At 34.4% G+C, this 12,907-nt stretch overlaps 1 protein-coding gene across 1 annotated transcript in view; it reads left to right on the forward strand.

Annotated features, from left to right (window-relative positions):
- The window catches only part of LOC108692592 (cell adhesion molecule 2-like), a 40,005-nt gene extending 27,716 nt beyond the window's left edge, over positions 1-12,289 (forward strand). The window contains 3 exon segments of the mRNA XM_018200914.1: positions 3,881-3,993; positions 4,219-4,289; positions 12,168-12,289. Coding sequence (XP_018056403.1) covers positions 3,881-3,993; positions 4,219-4,289; positions 12,168-12,250 — 267 coding nt within the window. The 3' untranslated portion in view covers positions 12,251-12,289.
- Positions 12,290-12,907: the final 618 nt, after the last annotated feature.

Genomic DNA, 12,907 nt, shown 5'->3' on the forward strand with positions numbered 1-12,907 from the left:
AAATGGCAGCAATTGAAACGAATACAATCAATGAAATTAAGATCTAAATAGCTGAAAAATGATTTAATCATGGCTTTTATTTCCTTATTATCCCGTTTTTGTCTTTTATCGAGCGCACACCGAGACGAATTGCCGGACGACTATTCAAAGATAGCGCGTAAGTACGCCATAGATATGCCAAGGAGACGACGAAATTGCATCGTATTTCTACACAAAGTAGAATATATGTAGCCGAATGTATAGTGTAGTTGCGTCAGGACAGAACACGTCTGGCTACAAAGGGACGTATGCAGCCGACAACAAAACCCAGGTGGAAGCACTGCAGAATTCATAAAACGATAGGGAAAACGCAAAGCGTTAGAATTTATCGATAATATGCCGATATACGACCGCTGAAATATTCCGACGTGTATTCGTAATGTTATCCGCTAGATCTTCGTTGTTCTTGAGATGCCGATACACTCTTTTGTATATCATCAGCGTTCTTTCCTCAAGAGACGCTTATCCGTCCTAGAAGAGGAAGAGAGAGAAAAAGAGAGAGGGATAGTGACTGTCCTCGGCAACATTTAAACGACGTCGAAACACGAGCTCGTCGTTTTCGCCCCATTTGCGTGGCTGTGTCACAGCAGTCTCGCGATTTCGTTAATTACGAAATTCTGTGCTTCAAACGAGCGTCATGTCGTACCGAAACTTTCGACGAAGTTTCGTCCGTCAACTTTCGCACGTTCCGCACCGTTGCTCGTCTTGCTTAACACGCGTACACGCATAAGCGCGGCCCACTAAAGTTTTTCATTTTTGCAAAGAAAATATTCAAAAACCTCTAAAATGTCATGTACACGAAAAGGATGGTTTTGTTGAAATATCTAAAAAAATATCTAAAATTTAGCTAAATACTAGATCTGAAAATAACTTCGTTATATTATTAAAACATTCAAATACAAAAATTTTTTATGTAGAAACATAAAAGTAGCCAATTAAATATTCTAAAAAGTATATGTCATCCAAATCGGTAGGTCATCCAAATCGATTGCCAAAATGTCAAAACTATTTGCAGCATTGCTTATGCTTGACATTTCAATGAAATTATTTTGATAAATCAATAAAATTATTTTCAGATCTGTATATCAAAAGTTAAATTTTTAGATATTTGAAATATCTAAAATATTCTTATCAAGAATAATTTGACGAACGCGAATATGTGTATAAGTAAGTGTGTAAATGGGTATGCAATGTGTGGATAGGCAAAGGCTTATTAATAGAAGACAATGGGATTGAGTCTCGACTTTCGAAGATAGACGAAAAAATATATAGGATACAGTCATACACGTGTAATAAAATGGGAAGAACGAAAGAGTTGGAGAAAAGGCGGTGCGGAATAAGCGAGCAGAATTGTGTCGCTGTCGCGACAAAAAATGGAAATTCCAGTCACATAAAATACGACATACGGGTATAAAGAACTTGGAGGACTTGAATTACAAAGTGAGATCCGTATATCCGACTGTTGCATGAAGTCGGAACATGGATGTAGCGAATCTGACAAACGCGTCTGAAGAGATCGTTGGAAGATATCATTAATACATTTCAACGCACGTTTTTCAACCTAATAAAAGTAAATAGTAAAAAATATATCTGCATTACTGATTTTCCATTCTATGTATGTGGCATTTAATAAGGTATAGGACGCTTTCACAATAAATTTGTATTGCAATTTCGCCATTCGAGATACACTCGCAATATATCGTAATCACAAATGCAGCATTTTATCTGTTTATTTATTTAGTCACAAATTGAATTGAACGATTCCAATCTTGCGAGAGACAATGCTGAAAGTATGGAATAACAATTGCTTTTTTTCTCTATATGTAACATATTTCTCTATAACATATTTTTACTGATCCTATTTTCAACATTTATTTTTGTACAAAGTTTAGCAACAGTTTTTCGATTATCCTATATTTTACGTCCATTAAAAATTGTGCTTTTTCGCAACTAATGTTTATTATAATGCGTTTAATGCGTCTCATATATAATAATAAGAACTTTATTCAGAATATCGACATTGTTTGCCAGCATGCCTGTTTACATTTAATTCCATTTCGACACGATACTCTGTAATCATGCTCGTGATAATCTCGAAGCTACCCACACTGATATTAACTTCGTTTCTAAACGATATTTGCTCGTTTTATCACGTTGCACGCGAAGCGTTGCGCACGGTGTGCATCTAGTAGAATCGACAATCACGTCGAAGCACTACGCGGCTGCGTTATCGTCGTCCCGCGGCGTCACATTTACGCTCCTCGTTTCCTCCTCAATGCGTTTGCGTTCTTTGAGGCGATACAACAATATATATCGGACGCATTATTGCATGCCGCTCCGACATCTCTTGCTCCTCGGCATCGCGACAGAGTCTGGCTTACGATTTATTAGATGTATAATTACCAGGCACGTATATATTCCCTATGCTCTGAATTTATGTCATCCTTAAGGACCAGTTCCAACGAGAATCACACTTAATTAACACACAGGTTTAAATATTGATATATAGTACTTTTTAGGAGAATATTTAATTGGCTACTTTTATGTTTTTACATAAAAAATTTTTGTATTTAAATTAAATTTTTTTCATTTTGTTCTGTCACTTTTTGAATTCTTTATGATAACACTTGAGTTGAATAAGATAACACAATTTTGTGATATATACTATTTTGAAAAAGATTTATAAATAATTATTACTACTTGGAGTCTTGAATGGATCAATGGTACTTGGATCTTTTTTTTAATCAAAAGCATTACTACTTGAATACATATTACTTGATTTGAATATAAGAAAACGCAATTATTACAAAGATACGTATCGTTTTTATTATACATAAATTAATAAAAATAGTACCATTTGGATTCTATTTTTTAATTTTAGAATTTGACTTGGTGTCAGTTGATATTAAATCTTTTATACAAATGATATTACTTCAATTCTTTCAAAATTATCTCGAATAAGATAATTTTTTAATTTTTATAAAGATACATATCATTTAGATTTTATCATACATAAATTAATAAATATATTATCACTTGAGTTTTAATTTGGAATAATAAGTATTTTCGAGAAGCGTGTACTCTTAGCGCTTTTTTAAACCTTTTTTAAGTAAGTTTGTTTTTAATTGTTTTTTTATACAATAATCAAATGTGAGAGACTGAGAATAAGGTAAAAAAAGAAGTAAAATGATCAAAAAGAGAACCTATACGTAATATATAGATTTTTAATAATAAAACATTGCATGCAAGTCACATTTGCATGCAAAAACGCAAATGTTTCGATCATTCAAATTTTAGTTCTCTTCATTATGAACAAAAACGCGAAGAGATCCTAATCAAGAACGATAATTGCGAACATTGGTACAATTTAATAAAATATTCGTGAAAGGGCAAATTAAATTAATCGGTCGCTGTTGAAGTATATTGATCCATACGTTTAAATTATAGTCGCTAAAGTAAGACATTATACATATTAATTAAATAAAAAAATAGTGAGATTATAACTAAAATGTTTTTTTTTATTCTGTAATATATTTGCATTTTTATATTTTTTATTTTCTCAACAATTTGTCAATCTTATTAACTTAACTTCTCAGAATTAATGTACATAATTAGCATTAATCTAGATTGACGCGAACGACTCTAAGAAACAACAAAGATTTATTTACAGCAAGGTAATTGCTCGTTTATTCAAATTTCAAGCTTGTAATAGCAATTGGTCGACTTCACGACGAGCGACATTCATTCTTCCTCGATGCTGCAAACGGAAAGTTACTTTCAATGCGATTCGATTCGATCACCGCGAAAAGAAATGTTGCGCAACGAACGATGGTTTTTCCAGGTGAAGCCCGATTCGGACTTGGTGTTCGAACAGCACGGGCTATACTCGACGATATCGAGTCTACTGCTCGAGCTGGAGCCGGGTCATCTCGCCAGCGACAAGATAAACGTCAGGTAATTTCAGTGTTTACAACATACCATATATTTCCGTCGTTCGACAGAGCCGTTGCCTATGGCACCTCGGCGCATACTTCTCATAAATATACATTTGCTTACTCGCGAGAAGGGTAGGAGCTCGTTTTATGCGAGTTTCGCGCGATGGGATACGATAATTTATCCTTCCGTCTGACCGGCCACTAACGATCTAACTTCAAAGAATGATAGAATGTCTTGTTGCAGGTGCGAAGCGACGGTGCAATCGAGCCACGAAGTTGAGCCGTTCGTCGATATTCGCAATACCGAGGTCTTTGGTAAGCCCACATGACACAATACGATCGATACTTTGAAACAATACAATCGGCAAACAAGTCGCGATCAAAGCTCGAGATCACGTAACGAAATAATAATGACATCGTGATTATAGACGATTCGAGCCTGAATCTAATTATTTCAATTAACCTTCGGTTAAATAGATTAAACACGTGAACGAAAAGAAAAATTTGAAATTAGCGTTTGATTAATGAATAATTTTTCTTCTTGTTAAACTCATTTTAGAGTTATGATACAATATGAGATATCAGAGATAGAATTGTATGTATTATAATGTGATATGCGTAAACGTATGATAATGCATAAACGTAATAAACACTTACAGAATCAAAATTATATCTACAGAGTTAATATTTGTATTTAAATTTTCTGCTTTATGTCTACATATACTATACTTTTACTAAACGGAAAGTGTATGCGACATACATGTAGTAAATGACTGACAAATTTAATAATCATAATTCAAAAATTTTAATTACATATATAATTTAATACAGCTATGTCTGAGAATAAATTATATGCTTGCGAAATATGAGAACAAAATTATTTACATTCACAGTATATCTTTATCAAATTACTGTATATAAATGCAGATAATTAAATAATAAACCATCAGAAAATGAGGAAATTCGAAAAAGAGAAAAGTGAGAAAACTAGTGCGAATAAAATTTAATATTCGCTTGTGTAATATGATAATATTATATGTGTGAGCTATCATATATATTCTCTCTTATAATTCTAATATAAAATTTATATATATATATATATATAGAGCACAGAAAATTTATTTTTTATATACATTCTTTACATATAATTACTTTGTACTTTGAAGTATTTAAATCATGAATAAAACTCCGTTCCGACGAGTCTATTTAAAATAATCTTCAATAAATAATTATTCGTCATAAATTAAGAACAGTTTTGCTAAAATAAAGTTTTAATCAGATTTTTCAACACTTCAATAAAATCTTTTCGTGTAGAATCAAATAAATATCACATCGTGTAAAATCAAATAAAATATCACATCATACAAATTAAAAATGCAAAATCACAATATTTAACACATTTCGTCCCAATTACAGTAACAGAGGTAAATGAAGCTATATCTGATGAAGGATGTTTGTACCTACAACAACTTTGGTTATCGATATACTGTATATATTTCTTTCAAGGTAACCACTCCAGGAAATGTACACGCTTTATTATTTCCTGGCATGCGAAATTAGCATGGGACCTGCGCGTTACAGCGGGGCCCAACTAATCGACCGACTCGGTTCCCGCGGGGAGCAAGGGTTGTGGAGAAATTAAGACAATAATTTACAACCGTTACCACCTGCCCTCGCAACACACTCTCACCCAGCTGCACCTGCAGTTACTTTATCCTTTCCTTCGCCTCGCCCCACTGAAGTTGCTCACAACCGTGCGTTCATTATCGTCTAATTTCTACTTAAATTAGTTTTAACTTTTCACTTTCCTCTCCTTGTTTATCTTTTTTTTTTATCTTTAATATCCAGCGTTATGAAATAATCGACTGGCATATTATATCTACATTTGTAATAAGAACAAAATTACAGTGGTGCATCTCGTTTCCCTGGCATGAGGTGCCGCCGATAGGGAAAATCGAAATAGGACGAACCGGGAATGAAAAGGTAGGGATGAATATGTGATTCATCAGATCGTACACAGTCGTGTGTGTCTGTATGCATTCGCGTTTCCGACCAACAACGCTCCCGGCAACGCTCGGTGTGCAACGGCGATTAAATATTTATCAACTAATCCCTCGCGTCACGCAATTCGAGTTACGATAAGAAATTCACGATTTGCGCGTGGCGTTACAGCGTACAAATACGCGCGCACACGTTCGTGGACACCGGACGTATGCCGATATACATATATCACGAGAGTTTTACCGCAATAGTATTTTTCGGCTCGCCCGATGGACCATAAATCGACTTTTCGCGAGAGCACTCGTTTACACGCGACGCGGCGGCAATATTTCGTGACGATGTAAGCAGACTATTTTTCGTGGGAACGCGCAGACACTCGCAGTTGACTAGTCGTTGAAATCGCGATAGTAACATCCGAGAGAAAGAGAGAGAGAGAGAGAGAGAGAGAGAGAGAGAGAGAGAGAGAAATAGATGCACGCGGATCATTCTACGCCTGCAGCATTGCGCTCTCGATTCGGGTCAATTTTAACCAGAATGAGCCGCCGCAGCCGATCAGCCAGCGATTCACACTGTTTCGAACGCATATCTCTCTTTTATTAGGGCCACAAAGGTAATCAACGATTTACCACATTTGTATATATACGATTGTATTTGCTGGACAAAAAATACGTGGAAAAATACACGAACAATGGCACACCTGCCGCGGATATATTTTTTGTTTTGTAATTTAGCGGGTGTTGTTACGTGTCGCGCTCTCTATTTTTGTAAATTATAGCCGCTGGAACATTGGCGTTAAGATATCGGAAACGGTTACAGGTGACACAAATTGAACAACATATTGTTTTAAAGAGTAATCGATAATTTATCGCATCGCGATGGCCAACGATAAAGAAGATAATACATCGAAAAATACGCTTCTTTCAGTAAAGATAAAGAAATAGTACACATGAGAGCCGCATAAGTTATTTCACATATAATACACGGAAAAATTCATTTTGTTAAAGTATCTAAAAATTTCTCTAGATACAGATCTGAAAATAATTTCGTTAAATTACCAAAATATTATATACTGTTAAATATTTAAATTAATTTCTTAAATTAAATAACATTTGGTTATTTTTAACTTTCCAAGTGTGTAAAAGTGTATAATTTTATTACAAAACGTGGTTAGTAAAACTTAATCAACCTATTTCTGTTGAATTGCTCCGTTTCAACGAAAGTGTTCATTAACGTATATATTCACTTAGTAAATACTAAATTAAATTTGCTACACTTCTTGAATAAATTGTTTAACGCCATTGTTTCAGTTAATTTAACAATATATTGAGTAGAAGTGGTGACCTGTAGAAATGATTAAAAATAACTCAAATTGGATATAAGTTGACATTTTGAATTTGACAATGTAAAAAAGCTCAAACATAAAGAGCAATGCTTCAATTAATTTTAGCAATCAGCTCGAGCGTCCTGTATAACTATTTTGATAGTCCAATAAAATCATTTTCAGCTCTGTATTTAACTAAATTTATAAATACTTTAACAGAATTGTTCTTATGTGCGCCAGAGTGGTGAAATTTCTTCCAACAATACGAGCAGTAATTGCATTTCGATAAGAAAGTAAACGTTTTCAATTCAACGACGAGATTTTTGAAAATGTATCGCGAGGCCGTGACGACCGTAACGACTCATGCATTACGAATGCGCAATGAGAGTGATCAAATGTGCGTTAGCTGCATACCATCGCGTCACGCCGCGCAATACAAATCCCGCGGGCGGGCGGAAGGAATTACAATGCATATAATACGCGGCATTTGACTAGCTCCGCGTATAACTACGCTATTGTAAATCGACAAACATTTCGGCGCATACAAACGCGGTCTATCGGGATATTTTGCCGTCGTGCCGCAGTGGTAATGCGTCTGGAAATATTCGAGTCATAAGTCGGGCAAATTTCCACATTGTTATTTAACGCGAGACACGTTCCGCGCAAAATTCCTATGGAAATGATATAACTTTGATCTGTTTAATTTTGCGAAAGATCAATGGGATCGTAGGAGTGAAGTTTTCGTGAAGTTGAAGAAAATGAAAATATCCGTTCTGCAAATCTATGAATTATTCATGTATTTACTTACATAAATAATAGCGATCGATGGTAATCTTTATAACATTGTTGTAATTATATCTATTATTTACCGCAAACATTACCGAGAATGTCTATTAACGAAACACGAAGAGGAGACACGTGCTTTTATCGTTGTTAGATATCCTAAAGGTACTCGGCCTAATTGCATAAGTGGGCCTCCGAATATCGACCGGGCGAGTCGAGCATTGCACGACACGGGGTAAAAGGGTAAAAGAAATAAACGTGAAGGAGCAACGCGGGGGAGAATCTTCCACGCGAGAATAAGAGGGAAAGAGGAGCAAGAGAGGGGAGAGAGAGAGAGAGAGAGAGAGAGAGAGAGAGAGAGTCAGCCAGTGCCGATCGACGAAGTCAGGTCGAACAACGCAAGGTAGGAAGGAGAGGACAGGTAAAAAGAGGCAAGGCAAACCGGAAAAGACGTCGAACGACTCGAAGAAATTGCTCTTAACGATCTTCGATTTTCTCGTTAGACGGAATCGTTCTTGGAAGCGCTGTACGCGACGGCCAGCGTCGCTACGCCTCCTGCATTTACCGCCGAGCTAGCTACCTATAGCTCAAACCTCCGCCAACTATCAGTTTTCTTTCTATCAGCAGCCTTTCGTCTCCCCGTGTCACTCCTCCTACCTCATCCTCTCATCTCCTTCTTCGCACAACCTCTCAAATTATCCTTTCGCACCCCCTTTTCCTTATTACTCCTTTAACCCAGTCGCGGCTTAACTCGGTCACGACGTCGTTGATCTTACCAAAAGGCATCCCGTTTGGCCGGCTTTAATCCATTTTAATCGGACGGGATGAGTTAATTTTAAAATGTCCTCGTAATTTTACTCTTGCATATTTTGTTATGTAATTATATATTTGCACTCTGTCGAGTAGAATTAAACCGCGAACATTTATTATGCGCAAAACCCTGCATATATCTGTCGTTACTAATTTACGATAAAACGTATGGATAAACGTCACGAAATATAATTTATCTAAAAAGTTAAAATATTTTGTAGTAACGTAAATATTTAAACAATTTTTTATATATACTCATATATTTTTAAATTATTATAAAAACTGAAACTGAAATTATGAATTTAATGTTATACCTTATTGCCGAAAGTTATGTTGTATTAATAATTTGATATAAAAAGCGATAAAAAATGGAATGCTATGAACAAGCAAAAAATTTTAAATATGAACACATTTACACTGTCAAATTTAATGTCAAAATGTATTAAATTTGAATTAATTTTAATCATTTCGTAGATGATATCTGCTCTTACTTAATATGTCGTTAATTTAATTAACACTAAAGTTAAACAATTTAATTAAGAAAATGCATTAAATTTAACTTGAATTTAGTTTATTATTTACTGAGTGCATATGTCAATACAGTGTTTACTTTGAAACTATAGAAATGGATTGATACATATGAAAGTTGAAAATAACAAAATGTTATTTATCAAGGAATTCAGTTGCCTCTTTTGATATTTAAGATTAGTAGAGAGATTTTATCATTTCTTTTGCAAAAATCACAGGGAAGATAATCTGTGACAGATCAACAATTTCGATATAGATCCTTGAACCTTGAATTTCTCTTTTCCTTTGATGCATTGCCTCCGTATAAAATGGAAAGATCGCACGTGCAAAAAAAAAACTTTATTCCTCACAAATAATAACCGAAACGCAGCGACAATAGCGCTGGCTGGGTTATGTTGTACTGACGGCTGATATTGTATTTCTCTTTATATTTCCGGAATGAGTTGAATGCCGTTTCTTTCGAAGTGCGGATAGAAATACCGCACACATTCGTTCGTTCGTGGCAAAAAAAAAAGGGAAAAGAACGTGGAATAAATCTGAAAACTGTATCGAATAGACGATTTTCAGTAGCTCAATAGGGCCTCCGAGTTATGTCATATGAATGACTCGTATTGTCTGCCTGTTTACGTTGCCTGAATAGCGGCCACATTGTTTCGCTTCGCACGCGATGTATGACGGTCAAGTTGTCACACGTCCGTGATTCCCACATTTTCTACGTACACGGAAACGTAACACGGACTCTCATTCGGTTTTATCGCGGTCGAACAATTTCTCATCTCGACAAAATTATTGAATTATTTCATAAAATTTTTAATAATTTATTATTGTAAAAAAAATATGTCGGATTATTATTATTCATTTCAATAAATCAGTCTCAAATATGGTCTAAATAATATTCTATACCAATTTGTATGAATGCAGGATGTTTTTTTGCGTTAAAAAAATTGTTTACGTGGCACATATTTATGATTCATCATATATACGCAGCATATTGATTTTTTTGTTTAATAACTTCCGGTTAAATTTTGTTATTTCACGTTTTGCGCCTGTTTTAGCTTAGTTGAGGATAAGAGTACAACTAAAATGGGGAAACTGTCAGGATGCGTAGTAGCGAATACAAGAATAAGGATGCCGTTTGCGAAGTCCTTCATCTCATTATGAAATGTATTCGAAAGTTACACACGTTTCAACTAAACTACTATTCCTTCAAAGAAAACTAGCTTATCTAGTTATCTCAAAACATTCGTGTGTGATGAAGGTAACGATATCAATTCTAAGCTCCTGTCTTCTGTCTTCTGTCTACCTAACAATTTTTTAAAAATCCATAACTATCATTGTAGATATTGTAAATCGATTAGATATGCACGCGAATCTCAAAATTCAGATTTTTCTTTTTGAAATATGTGTAGAGTGAGAGATAATTTTAAATATGGTACAATTCTGAATAAAATAAGGTTTGAATCCACTTTTAGAGATGTAAGTTTGGTTTTGTCTTGTTTGATGATACTCTCCTCACAATAAGATTACAATTATCAAACTTAAATCTTGAAATTTGATTTAAATCTTATTTCAGAATTATATCTTATTTTAAATTATATTGTCTTACTCTATGTTGAAGCTTTATAATTATTCAATTAATACCTTCCTAACTTTGCTATACTCACATACACTTTAGAGATCAAAGGAGCAACAATAACCTTTGAGTTAAATAACATTATTATTTTTGACTTCCATGTAGATCAAAATCAATCCATTTCTGATTGCAAAGTAAACAATGTCAATATTAACGTATACACTTAGTTAAATAATAAATTAAATTTGGGTCAAATTTTTAATATATCTTCTTTGAGTTAAATTATTTATCTTCTTGTTTTGTTGGTTGAATGGCATATTGGATAGGAACAGTTGCGATTTATAGAAATGATTGAAAATAATTTAAATTAGGTATAATTTGACATTATGAATTTAAGTACATACACATGTATACACATATATATAAAGACATATAGAATCTGTAGAAATTATATAACTTTCTATATTTCGCACTGCTCTGATATAAAAACAAATCAATTTTCCAACAAAACTTTGCGATTCAATCATAATTTTTGTTGTTATTGGCTGCGTTCAGTAGAACGTTTATTTTGCAACTGTTGGAAGTTTTCTCCTTGCTGATTGGATTATACTTTTAGATCTAGAAGAATGGTCTTATCTCAGAAGACAATCATAAAACGGGTGCAAAACTGTTGTGTTCTGCTGAACATAGCCATCGATTTATTTTTATGGTCAAAGCAACATAAAATAAAATTGTTACGTAATGCTTGAAATTAAATGTAGATTCTATAATTCTGGATATTTCTTTTTTTATTGATATCAATCTTTTAATAACGATTTATTATGGGAATTCACGCAAGTAAAATTTTCCTATTGCACATTAAAATGTAATCTTTGCTTATGTATCTGTTTCGTAATTCGAATAATTGAATGTCATAATTATTAAACTGTCACTCATATTAAAGTCATAATCTTTCTTGCTTGAGACGGAAACTCAATTGTCACTAGAATAAACTGACATGAGTATGCGGTGATATAGCAAATAATTTGTAATAATTCTCTCATTAAAGAGAAATTACCAGAGAATTCTAGCGACTCAAACATCTAATTAATTCGGCATATTTCAACTGTCTGTCTATAAAAATAGACGAATCGAAAAAAAATTTCCGCTAATAATTTTTTATTCTTTCGTGTTTCAGTTCAAGGTCTCGCAACTCTGACGACACCGTCGTTGTGTCTTTTAGTAGCTGCAGTATTACAACGATTTCTGTTGCCTGTGTAAAATCTTCTGGCACGATGAGAGCATCAACCTGACTAACGCGAGAGAATAATGGGAAAGCGGATCACGCAGGAACCAGAAGGCGAAGAATGACCAACGTTTCGTGACGAAAGACAATCATATCTTAATACGAAGCGAACTGCGACGAGAAATCGCGGGGGATTCGCGTCAGACTTGTCGATCGTTATCGCAACGGCGAACACGCGTCCTTGCGATTTTTACACGTTGCTGCGCCTTCTCGTTAGACCGAAAGAAAATAAGCATTGATCCGCTCGTTGTTACTCTCGAGAACATTCTCCCATCTTTCCAACACGCATAAAATCCTAGATAGTCTAATTAACTACGGAAGAAAATACGCGATAACCAAGTGGGCATCCACAAAGTTCTCGTACGTGCGAGGAACTCCTCCTTGACGCTCGTCTATTCTGTTAGGATCGATATCTTCGTCGTTACTCGTGAAATAGATTCAAATCGGCCGCACTCAGGAGTTCAAACTTTCGATAATGAGAAGGAACTATTCGAACTTTCCATCTTAACGATATAAGTTGGAAAATGAACTGATTCTATAGCCGTAAAATAAAATTTGAATAAAATTTCATTAACAAATTATTATGGATTTAACAGAAATTGCAAATTGAACTGTCACTTGATACTACATAA

The sequence above is a fragment of the Atta colombica genome, unplaced genomic scaffold (genome assembly GCF_001594045.1).
Source record: "Atta colombica isolate Treedump-2 unplaced genomic scaffold, Acol1.0 scaffold107, whole genome shotgun sequence".
NCBI classification, from domain to species: domain Eukaryota; kingdom Metazoa; phylum Arthropoda; class Insecta; order Hymenoptera; family Formicidae; genus Atta; species Atta colombica.